This window comes from Podarcis erhardii, assembly GCF_964252035.2.
Source record: "Podarcis erhardii genome assembly, chromosome: 18".
NCBI classification, from domain to species: Eukaryota; Metazoa; Chordata; class Lepidosauria; order Squamata; family Lacertidae; genus Podarcis; species Podarcis erhardii.
The window spans coordinates 10,991,597-11,012,981 of NC_138516.1; the positions used below are offsets into that span (position 1 = coordinate 10,991,597).

General features: G+C 46.9%; 1 protein-coding gene and 1 long non-coding RNA gene across 2 annotated transcripts in view; both read right to left on the bottom strand.

Moving 5' to 3' along the window:
* Positions 1–69: 69 nt before the first annotated feature.
* LOC309333118 overlaps positions 70–21,385 on the bottom strand; it is a 73,275-nt gene continuing 51,959 nt past the window's right edge. Inside the window, exon 2 of the long non-coding RNA XR_014152398.1 lies at positions 70–420. This is a non-coding gene — a long non-coding RNA (uncharacterized lncRNA). The remainder of the gene's footprint in view (positions 421–21,385) is intronic.
* On the bottom strand, positions 15,768–21,020 carry LOC309333079 (vomeronasal type-2 receptor 26-like). The gene is made up of 4 exons (XM_081846534.1): positions 20,073–21,020; positions 18,691–18,909; positions 17,233–17,359; positions 15,768–17,014 (listed from the first exon to the last, which is right to left on the bottom strand). The coding sequence occupies exons 1-4, from the start codon at positions 20,565–20,567 to the stop codon at positions 16,113–16,115; spliced, it is 1,743 nt and encodes a 580-aa protein (XP_081702660.1). The 5' UTR covers positions 20,568–21,020; the 3' UTR covers positions 15,768–16,112.

Sequence of the window (21,385 nt, forward strand, 5' to 3'; positions counted from 1 at the left end):
CTTCGCTTTCTAGAAAGCATTTGTTGAATATTATTTTTTGCTCCGTCATTAAAAACTCTGAAACAGCAGTGATAATCAGTGGTTGTTTTATTGTATGTGTTATATATAACATCTCGCTTTCAGGCCGAGGGAGCCGGCGTTTGTCCACAGACAGACATTGTTCTTTGGTTTCCAACTTTTCTTTCTAACTTCCAGTACAGTGGTACCTTGGGTTACATACGCTTCAGGTTACAGACTCCGCTAACCCAGAAATTGTACCTCAGGTTAAGAACTTTGCTTCAGAATGAGGACAGAAATCGGGCTCTGGCGGCGCGGCGGCAGCTGGAGGCCCCATTAGCTAAAGTGGTGCTTCAGGTTAAGAACAGTTTCAGGTTAAGAACAGACCTCCGGAGCAAATTAAGTACTTAACCCGAGGTACCACTGTACTTCTGTCTTGGGGGGGGCGGGAGATTTTGGTGTTCAGGTCTTTTCCTGACGATGCAGCCTTCCTTTTGGGGGGGGTTGTCTTTTCCCTAGCAAGAGCTGCAGGGGGTGGGTCTCTGTGCCTCTTCAGCCCCCCTTGCAGGAAGGGGGGACCCCCAAGAGGGAGACCCCACCCCATGCTGGGGGTGTCTTTTTTGTGGGGGGGGGCGGCGTTAACGGCCCCACTGTGTTGGGGGGGTGGCCCCCTCCCCCCGGACTTACGTGGCCGGGGAGCTTCTCCGAGGCGGGGGCGCCGCTCCCCCCATCCTGGGCCCGCCGCTGCTCCCCCGGCTGCCATTTTGGCGCGCCTCCTCCTCCCCGCGACCGCGCGCACGCTCGCTCTCGGGAGCCAGGCCGCGCGTTTGCGTCACCACGCAGCGGCACGTCGCGAAACGGCCTCAGCAGCCAGGCTTGGGAAAGGCAGGCGGGGAAAGGAAAGCAGGCGGAACCTTTCTGGCGAGGGGAGAGGGAGGAGGCAGGAAGGGAAAAGGGACCGGACCACAACAGAAAAAGACCGGATGCGAGGGAGGAGGGGGAAGCCGGAAGGAGGGGGGAGAGAGAGAGGGAGAGGCCTAGAGCGGCCCGGACAGAGGAGCAGTAGAGAGGGGAGGAAGCAGCGGGGAGAGAGGTGGAGACGGAAGGGAGAGGGAGATAGGAAAGAGGGACACACGCCCTCAGAGGGAAATCGTGAGGGGTTCTGGGTAGGGAAAGGGCTGTAAGAGAGGATAGACGTGGGAATGGGTAGAGGGGCCTCAGAGGTAGGAAAGAGGTAGAGCTCTATGGTCCCTCTGCTCCTTTCCTACCTCTCAGGCCCCTCTACTGTTTTCCTAGCTCTATCGTCCCCACTTCTCCCAATTCGACCTCTGAGACCCCTCTACAGTTTTCATAGCTCTGTGGTCTCATAGACCACAGAGCTATGAAAAGTGCAGAGAGGTCTCAGAGGTCGAATTGGGGGAAGTGGGGACCACAGAGCTATGAAAAGTGTAGAGGGGACTCAGAGGTCGAATTGGGAGAAGTGGGGACCACAGAGCTATGAAAAGTGTAGAGGGGACTCAGAGGTCGAATTGGGGGAAGTGGGGACCACAGAGCTATGAAAAGTGTAGAGGGGACTCAGAAGTCGAATTGGGGGAAGTGGGGACCATAGAGCTATGAAAAGTGTAGAGGGGTCTCAGAGGTCGAATTGGGGGAAGTGGGGACAATAGAGCTATGAAAAGCGTAGAGGGGACTCAGAGGCCGAATTTGGAGAAGTGGGGACGATAGAGCTATGAAAAGTGTAGAGGGGACTCAGAGGTAGAATTGGGGGAACTGGGGGCCACAGAGCTATGAAAAGGGTAGAGGGGACTCAGAGGTCGAATTGGGAGAAGTGGGGACAATAGAGCTATGAAAAGTGTAGAGAGGTCTCAGAGGTAGAATTGGGGGGGGGAGTGGGGACCATAGAGCTATGAAAAGCGTAGAGAGGTCTCAGAGGTAGAATTGGGGGGAAAGTGGGGACCATAGAGCTATGACAAGCGTAGAGGGGACTCAGAGGTCGAACTGGGAGAAGTGGGGACCATAGAGCTATGAAAAGTGTAGAGAGGTCGAATTGGGAGAAGTGGGGACCATAGAGCTATGAAAAGTGTAGAGGGGACTCAGAGGTCGAATTGGGAGAAGTGGGGACCATAGAGCTATGAAAAGTGTAGAGGGGTCTCAGAGGTAGAATGGGGGGGGGAGTGGGGACCATAGAGCTATGACAAGCGTAGAGGCAACTCAGAGGTCGAATTGGGGGAAGTGGGGACCATAGAGCTATGAAAAGGGTAGAGGGGACTCAGAGGTAGGAACGTAGAGGGGCCACAGAGCTATGAAAAGGGCAGAGGGGTCTCAGAGGTAGAATTGGGGGAAGTGGGGGCCACAGAGCTATGAAAAGGGTAGAGGGGTCTCGGAGGTAGAATTGGGGGGAAGTGGGGACCATAGAGCTATGACAAGCGTAGAGGGGTCTCCGGGGTAGGAACGTAGAGGGGCCACAGAGCTATGAAAAGGGCAGAGGGGTCTCAGAGGTAGAATTGGGGGAACTGGGGGCCACAGAGCTATGAAAAGGGTAGAGGGGTCTCAGAGGTAGAATTGGGGGAACTGGGGGCCACAGAGCTATGAAAAGGGTAGAGGGGTCTCAGAGGTAGGAACGTAGAGGGGCCACAGAGCTATGAAAAGGGTAGAGGGGACTCAGAGGTAGAATTGGGGGAAGTGGGGGCCACAGAGGTATGTAAATTTTAGAGGGGTCTCAGAGCTATGTAAAGGGGGTAGAGGGGCCACAGACCTATGAAAAGGGTAGAGGGGCCTCAGAGCTATGAAAATGGTAGAGGGGCCACAGACCTATGAAAAGGGTAGAGGGGTCTCAGAGGTAGAATAGGGGCAGAGGGGTCTCAGAGCTATGAAAATGGTAGAGGGGCCTCAGAGGTAGAAAAGGGGTAGAGGGGCCACAGACCTACGAAAAGGGTAGAGGGGCCACAGAGAGGCCACTCCTTCCCTCTAGCAGTTTGAAAGCACGTCAAAGTGCAAGTAGATAAATAGGTACCACTCCGGCGGTAAGGTAAACAGCGTTTCCGTGCGCTGCTCTAGTTTGCCAGAAGCGGCTTAGTTCTGCTGGCCACATGACCCGGAAGCTGTACGCCGGCTCCCTCGGCCAATAAAGCAAGATGAGTGCCACAACTCCAGAGTCGGTCACGACTGGACCTAACGGTCAGGGGTCCCTTTACCTTTACCTAAAACTATTCACCAATATTTCTGGGCATATTTACACTGCCGCCACCTACGTATGAAAGTTCCCTCGATCTCTTCTTCACATTTCCAACACAGTTTGGAACCTCTCTTGTACATGTTAGCCAATTTTACTGGGCGTCAGGTACCACCTATAGAGCATTTTTTCCTTTTTCAGTGATACGGAAGGGGGGGGCATGTCTTCTTCACCTTCTTCTTCGCTACAATATATCAATTTATTTCCAATTGTCAATGTCAAAAGGGACTAAAATCTATAAAATTCATAGAAAATCAACGTGCCAGTTTGCCCAATTTCTCTAGGACTCCATCACACCTCCCCTGTCCAGCATAATCCCTCAAGCAAGGTGTTAAGACCCTAATCCTGTCAAATCGCTCTGCTCAGCCTTTCCTCCAGGCAATGTCAGGTGGCAGACTATGCATATTTGGGACCATTGTTTTCTCATCCCCAGGAAGTGTTTATCTGTGCATATCTCCAGCTCTGCATATTCCCCCCTCCCTCCTCCATATGCTAATCTGTGTAACCCAACCTCCCTTTAAAATATTCATGATGTAATCTGTCTAACCAAACCTCTCTTTAATGTATTCATGATGTGTTTTGCACTGTATTCTGGGACATGGAGGGAGTTTCAAAAACTCATGTCACCCCTTTCTCACTGTTCAATCTCGCCTTGAACCTGTTGCGCAATAAACTTGGATCTTCTGCAGTTTGCTCCTGTCTACGGCTGAGCTCATTTTTCCTCCGCAGGGACCCACGGACTTAGTCCGATGAGCTGGGTGGCAGAGCAGCCTCGCACCCAGATTTTGCCGTAACATCAGATAGTGGCTTCCTCCTCTTCTGAGCACATCAAGTGAAAACCTCCGAGCAATTTCATAAAAGCCATATACCTAACTGAATTCCTTTCTGATTTATTTCCACATATTCAGCCACATTGTGTACTCATTGTTTGAGCGGAACTCTCTCCCTGCTTCAGTCGGCCCCCGGTACGAGTGCCAAAGTGCGGACCACTGGTGTGAACAAAAATCTCAAACAGAACACAACCTACAAACAAATGCAGAGAAGCCTTGGCTCTATGCAAATATTCACTCAAAGAAGCCAGATAGATGCTCAATTATTATTTTTATTGCTTAAAGGGAAGAAGATGTTGCTCTACACGGTCTGTTTCCAGGAGGTTATTTCTGCTCGATCTGAGAGCCGTGAAATAAGAAGCGAAGGGGAAGATTGCTGACGATTCGTTGCTCTGAAGCTGATCAGAAGAAGAGGGACCACAGAGCCTTAGCTGGTTACACGGGAAAACTTGCTTGCTGTGCAACAGCACATGTATTTTTCCCTCTGAGCAAGTACAGGTAGCCACCGACACCCCACGTAGTGCCCCAGCTACGGAAGGAAGAGAGGGAGGGTGTTAAGTTGTGGGTGAACATATCAGACGACACAGCGATTCTTCAAACAGCTCTTGTTTATTCAGAGGCCAGAACAGAACTGAACTGAAGGGCTCAGTCAGCCTGCTTATATAGAGCTCCAGTACAACGTTACTGTAGCAACTTTCTAAAACTATCCAATCATTGAACGTCACTTTCGATCCTTCATTTGCATAACTATCTACAGTATCCGCTGCTGGCCCAGGGTGAGAACTTCAGTACACAACAGAGGGAGAGGGTCATTTTAAGAAGGAGAGCGTGACGCATTTAAGCATTGGTCATTGATGGACCGAATAGGTATCTCAAGCCATTTGCACACATTGCCCTGCAACCAGTCCATGCAGAATGTCAGCACCCTATATATAGAAAGGAGCAAACCAGGGATATTTTAGGGAGCAGGCTAGCAGGTGGGACCCATGACTTACATCCTAGGAGCCTACACAACACAAAGCATTGTTGCTGTATGGAGGTTTTATTTTATTTATTTTTTCTCTTATATTTTGGAAATGTACATCCAGTGGTTTTTTTCCCTTTACATTTTTTGGGGGTCCCCAAGAGAGTGGGGCCCTAAGCTATAGCTTGTTTAGCCCATACGAAAACCTGGCACAGACTTGGTGGTGGTGTGTGCAAGCTGCTCTGTGATCTTTGGTGGCATATAAATTTAATTAATAATAATACTAATAATATTGGAACCAAGGTGGAACTATGCAGATGACGGACTGAGATGCTTTTAACAGGGTGCTTTTAACAGTTTGCCCCTTGAGAATGTTTCCTCCGGCTGCAAAAAATCATCTATAAATATCAGAAATAAGTGAATGTCATTTGCTTCTTTGGAAACGGCTGTGAGCCTTTTCTCCCGGAGGTTCCCTTAAGGCAGTGATGGCCAAACTTGCCCCCCCCCCGCCGCCGTTTTAGGAGTTGGGACTACAATTCCCATCATCCCACTGGTCCTGCTAGCTAGGGATGATGGGAGTTGTAGTCCCCAAACAGCTGGCGGGCCAAGTTGGGCCATCACTGCCTTAGGGGTTTCCAGATGGTGCTCCTCTCCATCCAGCCAGTTCATGACATTACACGACGGTAAGCCCTGCCACACAAATGTGACTCCGTCCGGGGCCTGTCATCCACTGATGGGGCGGTCAGAGGAAGTTGAGCATCTGTCTAGTGGTGGCGATCCAGGATTTTAGCCAGCCTAAAAAGTGATACCTTTAGATGGGGGGCTGAATTTGGGACCTTCTGGATGCAAAGCAGACGCTCCACCACTGACCCACCACCCATTTCCTCCATGCTGCCCTTCTCCACAATGATCAACACCTTGCTATTTTCGTTAATGGCATAGCTGTCAACTTACAGATTTGAAAATAAGGGACCAGCAGCCTCGGAAATAAGGGACCAGCAGCCAAAATAAGGGGTTTTCTGGGCACAGGTATGTTCAACTTCTGAGCCCCTCCGAGCCAAAGGCAGAAAGCCCAGCCAGCAGCCAAACGAAGCCTCAAGCAGTGGTTCCCACAGCGCAGCAACCCGGCAAAGGGGACGCAGCAAGGAAAACCACCGTCCCCCCTCCGCTGGGAAGCGCTGAGCAAAGGCGAGTCCCCAGGCAAGGCGGCCGATTTGATCGGCACAAGGCATGCAAGCTCCACCCCCCAGTCGTTCTTAGACTCCTTATTGGGTGAGCAACGCAGCCAAGCAACACAGTTGGAGCCTCCCTCCTCCCTGGCCGGCAGGGAGGGAGGGAGAGGAGCCGCTTCCTTTGAAACCCGGGAAATTTAAGGGACATCATCAATAAGGGACAGCAGTGGGACACGGCGCTGGGATAAGGGACTGTCCCGACAAATAAGGGACAGTTGACAGCTATGGTTTATGGTCCCCAACGAAACACACAAAGCACAAGCATTCTCTCTCCTGCACCTTTCATTCCCACCTTACCTGTTCTTTATAATCCAATAAGGAACCCCGCGTTTTTCACCGTAGCCAACCACCAGAGCAGCATGGGTCACCTTTCTTCCACAGTTGGGGTTGCTATAGATTCCTGGACAAAGGAGAAGTTGGGGACAGAGGGAGGGGAAACAATTCAATCATTAAAAGTAGTGGATTTTGGGGGGGGCGTTCCTGGTACTTCCCTGAGTTGTCTCTGTGAGAGGCAACTCGCCTATGCTTTTGCTGCCCCTCTGCACTGACATCACGGCAAGAGCAAAGGTAAAGGTAAAGGGACCCCTGACCATCAGTTCCAGTCGTGGCCGACTCTGGGGTTGCGGCACTCATCTCGCTTTATTGGCCGAGGGAGCCGGCGTACAGCTTCCGGATCATGCGGCCAGCAGGACTAAGCCGCTTCTGGCGAACTAGAGCAGCGCACGGAAATGCCATTTACCTTCCCGCTGGAGCGGTACCTAATTATCTACTTGCACTTTGTGCTTTCAAACTGCTAGGTTGGCAGGAGCAGGGACCGAGCAACGGGAGCTCAGCCCGTCACAGGGATTCGAACCACCGACCTTCTGATTGGCAAGCCCTAGGCTCTGTGGTTGAGACCACAGCTAGAATAAAGGTAAAGGGACCCCTGACCATTAGGTCCAGTTGTGACCGACTCTGGGGTTGCAGCGCTGATCTCATTTTATTGGTCGAGGGAGCCGGCGTACAGCTTCCAGGTCATGTGGCCAGCAGGACTAAGCCGCTTCTGGCGAACCAGAGCAGAGCACGGAAACGCCGTTTACCTTCCCGCTGGAGTGGTACCTATTTATCTACTTGCACTTTGTGCTTTCAAACTGCTAGGTTGGCAGGAGCTGGGACCAAGCAACGGGAGCTCAGCCCGTCATTGCGGGGATTCGAACCGCCGACCTTCTGATCGGCAAGCCCTAGGCTTTGTGGTTTAACCCACAGCGCCACCCACGTCCCTGTTATTCAGCATCCAATTTACCTGAACGATAATGGTGTAAGAGGGAGACATCCAGTCCAACAGAAACTGGCCCAAAACTGGCCACAGCTCGTTGCAAAGCAACCTCATCATTTCTTCGAATCCGTCTGTAGCCTTTGCAAGTCCCTGCTCGGTTAGAGGCACGGTACCGGCACTTTCCAACCTGCAAAGAAGTGGGAAACCAAAACTTGCATTTTCTATGCTGGGAAGGGGGGAAGCAATTCTCTGAAACGCACCCAAACCAAACCGTTTATTTAAGAAAGCATCTTCTTCTAACAGAGCAGTGCGTCGTTCATTTGAGAGGGTTGGTTACGTCCTTTTAAAGCCATCTAGCTCTCTGTGTATTTATTTGATTCCTTTGCTACGGCTTTTGGCTGACACAAATTTAGATTCTATCCATCTGTCTCCCTTGGGATATGATAAGGCCACCATCAGGCTGAGTTTGCAAAAGGCAGCCCTGTGCCAAATCTGCCACCTGCCTATTGCTAAATCTATCGTTTCCTCCTTCCTGGTGTCCAGAAGCCTGGACACAGTCCTATGAACTGGGAAGGAAGGAATTATTATTATTTTTTTGACAATCCTTTGGGGAGGAGGGCAAAACCGGACTGGAACTGGCACCCTGAGACAAAAGTCACACCTATGCTTAAACAGGTGGAGACGGCTTTTCCCTATGGGGGGGTCAGTGGGTCAGTCAGTTCCCTTTCCCAATACTTTTTTAAAAAAGCAACCTGCATCCAAATTTTGTTTCTCTTTTCCGCCCTGCCAAGCACTGCTCAGGGAAAAGAGCTAGGAAATAATTATCTGGATTTTCTATTATTTCCCCTTCCACCATAAGTTTTGTTATCGTGTTCTGTTTTTGTCTCTTCCTTAGTTGCCAGGCTAACAATTCGCCTGGTTTATCTGCAAACTCAAAACTTCTTTGATTTAAAAATTTAATTTTCCATTCAATCTCTTGATTTATCAGTATCGAAAATTGTACCTGCAACATTTTTATATTCTGTTTGCCTTGGCTATCTTTTGGATTGGTTGCTAATTTCTTTTCATTACATATTGTTTGTTATAATATCTCTTCTTTTCCCCTCTCTCTTAGTCTTTTTTGAATTGAGTTCTGCTGTATCCAAAATCCTCTTATTGCAGCCTTTGAAGAGTCCCATTCCACATTTATATACACTCCTTTATTTAAGTTAAGTTCAAAATAGCCCTTCAATGTATTTTGTGCCTTCTCCAGTATTATTTGATAGTCTAGCAATCCATCATTCATTCTCCATCTAAATGAAGGAGGTTCTGTTGAACCTGCATGAATAATAATAATAAGAAGAATAGTTTGGATTTGATATCCTGCCTTTCACTCCCCATAAGGAGTCTCAAAGTAATTCACAATCTCCTTTCCCTTCCTCCCCCACAACAAACACTCTGAGAGGTGAGTGGGGCTGAGAGACTTCAGAGAAGTGTACAGCTGCATGAATACAAAATTGCAGGTCTTGTCCACAGTTTACCTTTCCAGTGTATGGGTAGGAGGCCCATGAAGCGATACCCTTGTTTGCCCCCACATATTGGAAGGCTTCCCTTGGCAACCCTCCTTGGCACCCATGGCTGCCCTGTGGCCCGGAGCAATCCACCAGGTTTTGCACGCTCAATGGGACCAGCCTTTTAGTCCGACGAGCATTCAAAGCTTCCAGGGCTCCAGCGGCGCTGAACGCCCAGCAAGATCCACAGCTATTTGGATACTCCTGTGGGAAAAGATAAGCAGTTTGATCCAGACTCTGTTCAGGCCATTCGCTCTCCAGCCACGTTGTCGAACCCTCGGCTAAGAAACACACTCTATGAATGAGACCCTGAAGGACAGGAATCATGGCTGGATAGGAGCAAAAACCAGCAGAGAGCAGGGATGTTGGAGAACTCTGCCACAAATGGAAATCGCCACCCGATGCATATTCGTCAAATGTCAGGAAAGGAAATTGCACTAGCAAATTACAAATAGCATTCGCTACTATCATTCAAAGCCTGCCAGTTTTATGTAAATAGTTGCATTGTTTTCTGCATTTTTATTATTAAATTTCGACTGTCCTTCCTCTGAAGATCATATCTCCTTTCCATTGAAATGGATTGAAAGTGATAATGTGATTAGTTGCTTATGCAATAGCAAGATGACTGCATTGGGTATAAAAAGGTAAAGGTAAAGGACCCTTGATTGTTAAGTCAAGTCACGGACAACTCTGGGGTTGCGGTGCTCATCTCGCTTTACTGGCCGAGGGAACCGGCGAACAGCTTCCAGGTCATGTGGCCAGCAGGACTAAGCCGCTTCTGGAGAACCAGAGCAGCGCATGGAAACGCCGTTTACCTTCCCGCCAGAGCGGTACCTATTGATCTACTTGCACCGAACTGCTAGGTGGGCAAGAGCAGGGACTGAGCAACAGCAGCTCACCCCGTCATTGCGGGGATTCGAACTGCCGACCTTCTGATCGGCAAGTCCTAGGCTCTGTGGTTTAACCCACAGCGCCACCCGCGTCCCTACCACCCTCTGTAGGCACTTCCTATCAGTTGATGTCAAACCAGCATCCCACACCGTGATGCAGTATGAAAGGACACTTTCTGTTGTGGACCAGTAGAAGGAGATCATCAAATGTTGATTGACATCATTGATTGACAAACAGCTTTCTTTGGCTGAAGCTGAATTGCAAGAGACTGGAAGGGGAAGTGCGCACGACAAATAGGGATGCTCACCTTCGTAACAAACTTGGCCACTTAAGGCTTCTCACGTGGTGTTCTACTCACCTGATTTTTCACTGGGGTGACATAGCCTTTCCTGCGCCAGTCCAAGGAGCGAGGAATCTTCAGATTGAGTGATTCTTCAAAAAAGGTCTCGTTGCCTTCATCTTCTCTGGACGGCTCAGAAAGACACCCTTTCAAACGCTTCTCAAACTCTTCTTGAGTCTGAGGAGAGAAGAGACATCAACGCCAACACTTCACTTTGTCTTCAAATGTCTTCAAAACTCCTGTCATATCACAGATCAGACCGTGAACCAGCAAACCATCAGCTGAAATACAGCCTCACTCAGCCTCACATTCTTTAATCAAAGAGCAGAAATGGTTTGCTGAATATTTACAGACAACTTGTAAACAGATAAGAACATTGGCAGGGTTATTGTAATAACCTGCAGTTTCATGAGGAGGAGAAGGAGAAGAAGGAGAAGAAGGAGGAGAAGGAGAAGAAGGAGAAGAAGGAGAAGAAGGAGAAGGAGAAGGAGAAGGAGAAGGAGAAGGAGAAGGAGAAGGAGGAGAAGGAGAAGAAGGAGAAGAAGGAGAAGAAGGAGGAGAAGGAGAAGAAGGAGGAGGAGGAGGAGGAGGAGAAAGAGGAGAAGGAGAAGGAGAAGGAGAAGGAGAAGGAGAAGGAGAAGGAGAAGGAGGGCACAGAGGTGGAGAGAGGATTAGCTAGCTGTGAGGTCCAGGATATGAGCCACAGTCCACTTACCAAATCACTGAACTGATTTATCCCCAACCTATGGGTGTGTTTTCCTTGGGAAGCTTCGCGGTTGTGTTTTGCAATGACCCAGAGGTTGTCCTCCCATATCGCTCTCCGCCGCTCTTCTTCACCCTTCTGCAAGGAAGCCTCTTGGTTAAGAATGAACGGACATGAGTTGGCCAAAATGTATAGGTGTCAGGACAAATTATGTTGGAAATGTAAGGTGAAGGAAGGGAACTTCCTACATATGCGGTGGTCCTGTGCTAAGGTTAAGGCTTTCTGGGACATTATCTACAATGAATTAAAAAAGATACTAAAATATAACTTTAGCAAAAAAACAACAACAGAGGCTTTCTTATTAGGGCTAAGGCTCTGTGGTTTAACCCACAGCACCACCCGCCTCCCTTACACCCACAATTACTCCTGCCTTAAAGAGGGCACAGGGAGGCCTGGAGGACCGTAGATTTGGATTTCACTGAGGCACCAGAACTGGGTTGGCTGAGGACTTGGTGGCCGTAGCCAGACAAAAGCTAAAACTCTTTACACCCTGCTTTGGAGAAAACCCTACTGAACCCAAAAAGACTCCCTTCTGCATAGACAATAATGGGCTTGTGGCCTTCACGGATGAGGCAGCCTGAGCCAGCAAGATAATTTCTGTGCCAGTACAGAGAGATACCTTGCCCTCAGGATTTCTTCCCTGGATTGGCACCCTGTGCATGTTCAGAAACACATCCATATTTTGAAATCCTGGTTACATTGGCACAAGCTCACCAAATAGTAGTCTTTGTTGTGGGTCGTCTTCCAGTCTCTCCAGGCTTTATCCAGGGCTGAGTTCCAAGCTGTGGCAAATGTCCCCAGCAAGACCAGCCCGGTCAGGGCCACCAAAGAGATGAGATGCATTTCTACATAGGAAAAAAATTAGTCATTTGTCACTAAAAAAAAGAGGTCAAATTCTAAGCCTACCTGTCTGGAATCCCTCCTTGAATCAATGCCCCATGTCCTTTATTTATCTGCTTGTTTGCGTCTTAGTTCAATAAAAATATCATGTGGCAGGGAGTTCCGCAGGAGGGGCTTAAATTTCAGGAGGCAAGTCCTTTCTCGGATATTCATTCCACCTCTTTTCAACCCCCTATTTTGAAACAACTGATTCTGAATAATTAAATCGGAACTGCATCAGTAGGAGTATAGCATCTAGATCAAGGGAAGTAATAGTGCCACTGTATTCTGCTCTGGTCAGACCTCACCTGGAGTACTGTGTCCAGTTCTGGGCACCACAGTTCAAGAAGGACACTGACAAACTGGAACGTGTCCAGAGGAGGGCAACCAAAATGGTCAAAGGCCTGGAAACGATGCCTTATGAGGAACGGCTAAGGGAGCTGGGCATGTTTAGCCTGGAGAAGAGGAGGTTAAGGGGTGATATGATAGCCATGTTCAAATATATAAAAGGATGTCACATAGAGGAGGGAGAAAGGTTGTTTTCTGCTGCTCCAGAGAAGCGGACACGGAGCAATGGATCCAAACTACAAGAAAGAAGATTCCACCTAAACATTAGGAAGAACTTCCTGACAGTAAGCGCTGTTCGACAGTGGAATTTGCTGCCAAGGAGTGTGGTGGAGTCTCCTTCTTTGGAGGTCTTTAAGCAGAGGCTTGACAACCATATGTCAGGAGTGCTCTGATGGTGTTTCCTGCTTGGCAGGGGGTTGGACTCGATGGCCCTTGTGGTCTCTTCCAACTCTATGATTCTATGATTCTATGATTCTACGTCTCCACCCAGAACTCAGCTCCTCGTTTCAAATGCCGGCATCAGAAGTCAGCATCGCCCCAACTCACCTGCTTAAAGGGTCATGTCTGAGTGAATAAAACCAAAATTTACCACTTGAGATATTTGAAGAAATGCTAATGTTGGAAGGCGAAGTCTTTGCAAATGCACACCCAGGCAGAGTCTGACGTCAAAAGGGTGAGAATCTTTTAACCTCATCCCAGATACCCCACCAATATTTTTTTCTCGTGTTCCCAAACTCTCTCCAATATGGGTTTCCGTTCCCCAAAATGCAACATACCTCTCTTCCCACCAAAAGGGTCTTGTCCGTCTGTTCTTGTCCTTCTGTCCTTGTCTCGATTGTCTCTGTAGTAAAAAGCATCGCTGGTCCTCTTTTTATAGGTGAGACTGCACTCAACATCCTGTCCACAATTCCTTGCGACATTCTTGCCTCATTGATTCTGTGGGAGTCCAGAAAACCCATGAATCTGAGTGCTGGGTTCTGGGTTCATCTTTCCAAACTCTCAGATTGCACAACTTTTCTAAAGAAATAACATTTTTCAGGGTGGAGCAGAAATCGGTTCGATTTTTATCCGTTGCCGTTATTTGCAAAATATTTGTTCAGCCTTTATTGGCCTTATTTAGAGAATAAAATGGTTGCAAAATATGTTGGTAGCGTAAGGGTGATATCTCAAGAAATCTCAAATCCATTCGATTTTGGACAGGGATCTGGGCAATGAGTCCCTTGTAATGGCCATATGAACCTGAGGAGCTAAATCACAGAATCTCCAGAGATGAGAAGAAGACAAAGTCCAGACCAGAGAATAATGGCAGATTAAGTTGATGGATTATGGCAAAAATGACCGGAAGAACCAGAAATCAGGGGGGACCATAATTTTCAAAAGGAATGGGGAAAATACATAATTTATCTTAAAAACCATTATAAAAGGCTAAAGTAATTAGTAGGATTGGAATGACACTTGTATGTTGAATTTTGGATAGAATGGAGATGTAAAAAAAATGGAGTATTATAAAAGATGCAGCATGGAACTGTTAACAAAAGGACCCACAAAAGGGAGATTCTCTGGAATCTTGTTTTTAAGATGGTTGTTGGATAATTGATTGGAAAACTTCAAAATGAAAAACTAAAAAAAAAAAATTCCAAAAAATATCACAGAATGTCAGTGTCTGAAATGGAGCCTAAGGAATCAGGTCATGAAGGCATTTGAGCACCAAGTTGGTTACATTTCTGTAGATTAATGCAAGAATCCTGAACTCTGCATCAGTAGAAAATTGACAGCCCTTGCAACTCTCTCAGCAGATCAGGAACATGTTTTCCAGGAACCTTCCACCCCGGCAAACGGCAACGGCAAAACTGCTCTACCTATAGCGACAGCGAAGAGGACCTTCTTCGCTGCCTCTATTTTATCTGTAGAAACCAGCAGCAGGAGACCCTTTCAGGGGGTTTGCAATTTAACAATTTCTTAGGAAGCCAGAGTGGTTGAGCTTTTTTTTTATTCTTTTATTATTTGGGGGGGGGAGGAGATCCCTGAGGGACCAGAGATCTACTAGGAAGATCTACCAGTAGATCGCGATCTACCTGTTGGACGTGCCTGAAGTTGATGAATAAATGAGCTGGTTAAGTTAATTTGGAGATGCAGAAGGTATTGAAAATAAATGGAAAGAACCGCAGAAAGCGGGGGAAGGAAGTCAAATCTTGAAAAAGAAGTTACTCTATAGATCCCAATGCCTCCGTTCTCAGCTTGCATCACCAGGTTTTTGGTCAGAATTAGCTAGTCAGATGTAAAGCAGGCAGAGAAATAACAGAGTAGTGGAGGTCCTCTTCTTCTTCAAATTTTATTTATGCTTTTCAAGTTTATGCATTTCACTGATTTTACAATCATTTTAACATTTCAAAATTTGACTTCCTTCCCCCTCTTTCTGCGGTTCTTTCCCTTGCAAGGTTGTGGCCTCTCCTTCCTTGAAGGTTTTTAAGCAGAGGTTGGGTGGCCATCTGTCAAGGAAGCTTTACCTGAGATTCCTGCAATGCATGGGGTCAAACTAGATGACCCTTGGGGTGCCTTCCGATTCTACGAAAAGTCTTGATAAAATCATGCTTCAGATGCTGACGCGTTGCCACAAGCCCAAGGATTTCTTAACAGGTTTCCAGATAACAAATCGGTATTTTGTAACAGGATCTACTGACTGTTTCAACATCACCAGATGTGCATCGATAGCACCAGATGCTTATTTCAGAGTTGCAAATGGAGGTGCGTGGGCCCATTTTTAATCTGGTGGAAGAATAACAGGGAACAATATGGCCATTCAAATGGAATTTGTTCCTGTTAGCAGGTGGTAAAGTAAACTTGCGCTCTATGTGGGGCTCCCTTGGAAGGTGACCCGGAAACTGCAACTAATCCAGAATGTGGCAGCCAGACTGGGAGTGGAGACCACATAACACCGGTCCTGAAAGACCTACACTGGCTCCCAGGACATTTCCGAGCACAATTCAAAGTGTTGGTGCTGACCTTGAAAGCCCTAAATGGCCCAGTAGACCTGAAGGAGCATCTCCACCCCCATCGTCCATCCCGGACACCGGGGTCCCTCTCCCAAGGGCCTTCTGGCAGTTCCCTCCCTGTGAGAAGTAAGGTTACAGGGAACCAGGCAGAGGGCCTTCTTGGTGCTGGCGCCCGTCCTGTGGGACGCCCTCCCATCAGATGTCAAGGAAACAAGGAGGGGATGGAATAGGACGTTCCTCTTTTCACGGGAGAAATGTTGCGGGGGGGGGGGATGTGTGCGTATGATATCAGCAAACAATATATATATTTTTGTCAAATCGTTTTTATTGATTTTTCCAAATCAGCCACAGATTAAAACAAATTTAATACAATGTTTCCAGAAACTGATTTCCCGCACTTTTGTTCTTAAAGCATCCAAGGTTTCCCTCTTGTTGCTGCTTTATTTTCCTAGTTCCCCACTTTTATTTTTTATTTTCCTAGTTCCCCACACCACAACAGAGTTGATTTATTTATTTTTTTAATGGTCTTTCCCGGCTCCTCAATTTTATTTCCAACAAACTGGATGATTCAAGAAGAAGAAGGAACATTTAGCAAAGCATAGAAATACGTGACTATCTTTTTTTGGCTAGATATTTTTTAAAAACAGAATATATAGCTGTAAATATTAAATGGTCCCCCTATCTTAACTCAAATAGCAACAATCAGCTTCCTCTCAACTCCAAGAAAACTACGACACTAATAAACAGCGGCACAATAGTCAGAAAAAACCAGATACGGAATGGAATTTATTTATTTACTGTACAGAATAATTTAACTTTAAAATTCTGTTAAATTATCTTACACTTTTTTCCTAACTAGATGATCTTTGCTGTTGAGGTGAGGCCTCAGGAGAATAATGTAACATTTGGGGAAGAAAACACAACCCAGGAGACCAGCGCCAGAAGCCAAGATGGAGAAGATCTCCACGGCCACCGTGAATTTTCCCTTGGTGCTCAGGTAGGTTGGGACGAAGGAAACCCAAACGCTGCAAAAGACCAACATGCTGAAGGTGATGAACTTGGCTTCGTTGAAACTATCGGGCAACTTTCTAGCGAAGAAAGCCACCAGGAAGCTGACCAGGGCCAGAAAACCCAGGTAACTCAGGACGGTGTAAAACATGGCGGCCGAACCTTTGTTGCATTCGGCTACAATCTCTCCCTTCATGGAATGGAAGTCCAGATTTGGGAATGGCGGAGAGGTTGCGAGCCAGACGGCACAGATAACGGCTTGGATAAACGGGCAGGCCACCACAATGGAGTTGGCCGGTTGTCTCCGCAAAACCTTCCTCGCGACGTTTCCCGGCTGGGTGGCCACGAACGCCAGGACGACCGTGATGGTTTTTGCCAGTACGGAAGAGACGGCAACAGAGAAAACGGTGCTGAAAGCCATTTGACGGAGAAGGCAGATGGTCTTCTTGGGATGGCCGATGAAGAGGAAGGGGCAGAGGAAGCAGAGCTGGAGGGAGACGAGGAGGACGTAGGTGAGGTCTCGGTTGTTGGCTTTGACGATGGGTGTGTCGCGTTGTTGGATGAAGATTGCCAGCACTAGGGAGGTTGTGAGGAACAGCAGGAGAGCCAGAGAAGCTAAAACCATCCCAAGAATATCTTGGTAAGAGAGGAAGTTGGTTTTCTTGGAAATACACTGGTCTTGGTTTTTGTTTGGGTATTGATCTTCGGGGCACTTGGTGCAGTGAGCGGCGTCTGGTACAAAGAAACAGAACTGAGATACTTCACACATGCAATGAAGTTTCTTTTTGTGTTATTGACCCAATGAGATGGCGTCATTCACCCAAACATTCCTGGAAACCTTATCCCTTAAACTATTCCTCTTCTCCTCGCCCCAGGTCTCTGTCTCTCTCCAAGCCACTCTTGTCTAAACAACTTCTGCGCTTTGATTTGGGTGCCTAAGTTGGACCTACCTGTCTGGTTAGAGAAGGTCCCTTCTGGGCAAGAGACACATTCGTAGCAGCAAACCGGCCTCCCCTCTAGAACTTTTCTGCTCTGTCCCGGAGGGCAACTTTCTACACACCTGGAGAATGGGGTCTTCTAAAATGGAGGGGGAAAAATAACATTGCTAGATTTTTGTCTGCACAAGATGAACGTTTCTCTCTTGCTACTTCGAAGAACTTCTGTCTTGCTGGTCACAGGTGGACAACTTGTGGGGTGAGGGAAACATATTGATAAGTTATTTGGCACCACAAAAATAGAAACCCAAATCTCTTAATAATAATAATAATAATAATTTATATTGTGTCATCTATGTGCATAGCTCTGTACAGAACTAAGCAATAGAATAGAATAGAATTTATTATTAAGACCCAGCCCATCTGGCTGGGTTTCCCCAGCCACTCAGGGCAGCTTCCAACAGAGTATTAAAATATGAACAATGCAATACAAATTAATAATTTTAACATGCATCATTCAGAAGTCATTTCATTACATATCATAAAACCAGCTAGCCAAAACAGCTATTGCAATTCTGGGCTGCATCAACAGAAGTCTAGTGTCCAGATCAGGGGAAGTCATAGAATCCTGTGTCCAGTTCTGGGCAGCACAATTTAAGAAGGATGTTGACAAGCTGGAAGGTGGGCAGAGAAGGGTGACCGAGATGGTCAAGGGTCTGGAAGCCATGCCTGATGAGGAACGGTCGAAGGAGTTGAGAATGTTTAGCCTGGAAAAGAGGAGGCTGAGAGGAGATATATCTTCAAATATCTGAAGGGCTGTCACATGGAAGCGTGGTACAATTGACACACCAAGGAAGTGATACCCATCGCAGCCTTTTGTATGAAAATGAGAGGATTAACATGAGTTTCTGGGGAACCAACCCAAAGGCGATTCCAACAATCTAAGCAAGAAATAACCAGAGTTTGAGCTAAAAATATATTATCATTAGCAGCCTGCAAGACAGAGCTATTCCACCAGGCCTTTGGCCAGGGCACAGCCTGACTCTCTCCCTCGGCAATCTTCGCGGAGCTCTGGCCCAATGGTTGCCAGTGGCTTGAATTAATTAATTTTATAATGAATGATTTTTAGAGTGTTGTTGATGCTGTACTTTTGTACTGTTTTATTGTTGTTAGCCTCCCTGAGCCCGGCTTCAGCTGGGGAGGGCGGGATATAAATAAAATGTAATATTATTATTATTATGCTAGCTACGTTGCGGAGAATGAAATCTAGTGCAATAGTCAATATTTAGTCAAAAACTCTCAACTAAATAAAAGCCATTGGTTTGATTCGGCAAAAGATGCTGTTACATTCTCAAAGGATTTGGCAGCAATTTTTCAAGCAAGGGATTCGATAGCAAGTTGACATGCTCTTGTCTTCTGTCTGCCCCAACCTAAGAATTGGACATGAATATGGAGTATTCAGATTGTCTGCACCTGAGTAACCCACACGATTGCATCGGGGTTAACGCTGAAGTCCTCTCCTGGGGCTGTGCGAGGATCCAAACCTCCAACTTTCACTTCGGCCCACGATCCGTTGGGGAAGAAGACGCCGTTCAGAATATCATAGGCTGCCGGTCTCTTGTCATGTTCCGTAAAATATATCTCATCCCCCGCCGTGTTGTTAAACCGAATCTTCCTCAAAGAGGACAGAATCTGAAATTAAAGAGATATGTGATAGTATTTCTAATACCTGACAAATTATCTAAAATGTATAAGAAGGTTTCTAATAAGTGCTGCAAGTGCAAATAGATGGTTCTCTTTTTCCCCCCATATGCGGGGGACTTGTAAAAAAGCGAGGGTATTTGGGGAAATGATATGTGATTAGCTAAAAAAGATGTTTGAACCGAATATACAAAAAACAGCAATAAACAAACACTCCTGAAGCTTTTCTTCTAAGGATTATAGGGATAGAAATTGCAAAGAAGATGGTTAAGTTGTTTATGTATATAACTACAGGAGCTAGGATTCTTTATGCTCAGAAATGGAAAAAGTTCCCAGTAGAGAAGAACAGATCAGCAAAGTTATGGACTATGTCGAATCAACAAAGCTAACAGCTAAAATGAGATTGTTGGTGTTTTGATGGTTGGGGTTTTTTTGTTTTTTTTTGTTTTTTTTTTTGGTTTTTTTTTTTTTTTTTTTTTTTTGAACAATGGAAGCATTTCCCCCCGGGTTATTTGAAGAAATACTACAGCATGAAGAATCCGCCAGCAGGTTTTGAACTATGAGCCACAGAACGATTAAAGATTATTGCCTTACGACTATGTATTTTAAAAATAGGGGAGACAGGGTTCGGCAAAGCAGGGGGTGGATAAGAGAAACATGGGAAATGTGGTGGGAAGTTGATAATGTTTAAAATAGGTGTTGGAGTTTTTACGTAGAACTTTTGGATATTTAATCAGAAGTGAAATGAAAGAGGTTTGTCAAGTTGCGGTTGTGAAACGGGTCTGGAGACATATTGTGAGACAACCATTGTGGTGAGTTGACTTTGGACCTGCCCTCTGTTTTTCTTAAAGAGAAAAGATTGCTGCGACTCGAATTCAAGTGAAGGTCAGATATCTGGTCCAGGTGGGGAGACTGAGCAGCCTTTCAGAAAAAGCCCCATGGCGCCTCTGGGCTCTTTGGAACTTCCTTGACCCTCACTGACATCTTCTAGGGACTCCAGAAAGGGTCTTCTCATGAGCCAACTCTCTTGCCATTTCCAGGTTCAAACCCAACGATTTGATGGTTTCCTGGCGCCACGCGGATACGCAGTTGCACACGAGTCGATCGTGCGGAAGTGGGGAACACACCTGTACCTGATTCTGCGAAGACGTTACCTGCCAAGGCTGGAGAGTCAGAAGCCTCTTGCCGCGAGGCACCATTGCAAGTTTGGATCCAGCTGAATACATGGCGTCGTGCAACGCGTGGGCCATAGAATAGACAGCGTTGTAGATGCTGTAACTGTAACCAGTCATCTTCTTTGAAAACACAAAGGTTGGGAGATCCTCTGGTTTTTCCCGGCCTGTGCAGTTCCGCTGGTTCTTCGAAACATTCTGGTCCGGTTTCAGAAATTTACAGTCAAATACCACTTCCCACCAGCCACAGAGAAAGATGTCTTCTGGAGACCGGTATGGATCTAAAGCAGAGAGAAATTTGTCGAACCCAGGCACTTTTCTCGTGCGGATTTTGAAGAAAATGGACCCATGGAAATGTTTCAGATACTTAAACGTTCTGGCGGATCTCGCAGCGGCGAAATCCCACCGGGATGTCAGGATCCAAACCTTCCCAACTGAGGTCCCCTTGCTTTTCATCGGTTGGGTGATGGGCGCCATTAAATATCTGATGGAATTGGCGTCTACAAAGAAAACCACCGCCTGAGCCTCACTCCTGTAAACCTTTGAAACTTGTTTCGCCCATTGTTTCAAATGCGGCAAAATGACGTGGGTTTCTGGCACAGCCTTTTCCGTGAACGCCACACAGATGTCGTTTCGGGCGAGGAGCAGTGCCAAAGACTGGATGAAAATTTCGCCGCTGTCATCCTCCGAAGCGATGAGTCCCACCCAATTCCAGCGGAAATGCAGGAATAGCGAGACTAAACCCCCAAACTGAAGGGTCTCGTTGGGGTCGATGCGATAGAAAGAAGGAGATGCAAATCCCAGTTTGGGTGAGCCGTAACCGAGCTGAAAAAAGGAATGGCTTTATTTCCGATACGATAATCTTTATTGTCATTCTCCCATATAGAACAACAAAACTGAAAAAATCTACATCAGTCATTCAAAAACCCACAAGCCTGCTATTCCAGCCTGGTTAACCCCCTAAAAACTCTGATACCCCATAAGTGAATACAATATACTCACATAAAGACTACCTTACACTGCGTTTAAAACCAATTGCATTTGGATATTGTTTCTCAGGAGGCTAGTCCTAGTCTTTATAACCCTGTACCTTCTTCCAGGAGGTAGAAGCTGAAAGAGATCATTTCCAGGGTGTGCTATTTCTGCAGGTTTCATATGGCATCTGGAAGCGTAGATTTGATCCAAGGTAAGGAGAGTGCGGGACACGGGTGGCACTGTGGGTTAAACCACTGAGCCTAGGGCTTGCCAATCAGAAGGTCGGCGGTTTGAATCCCCGCGACGGGGTGAGCTCCCAT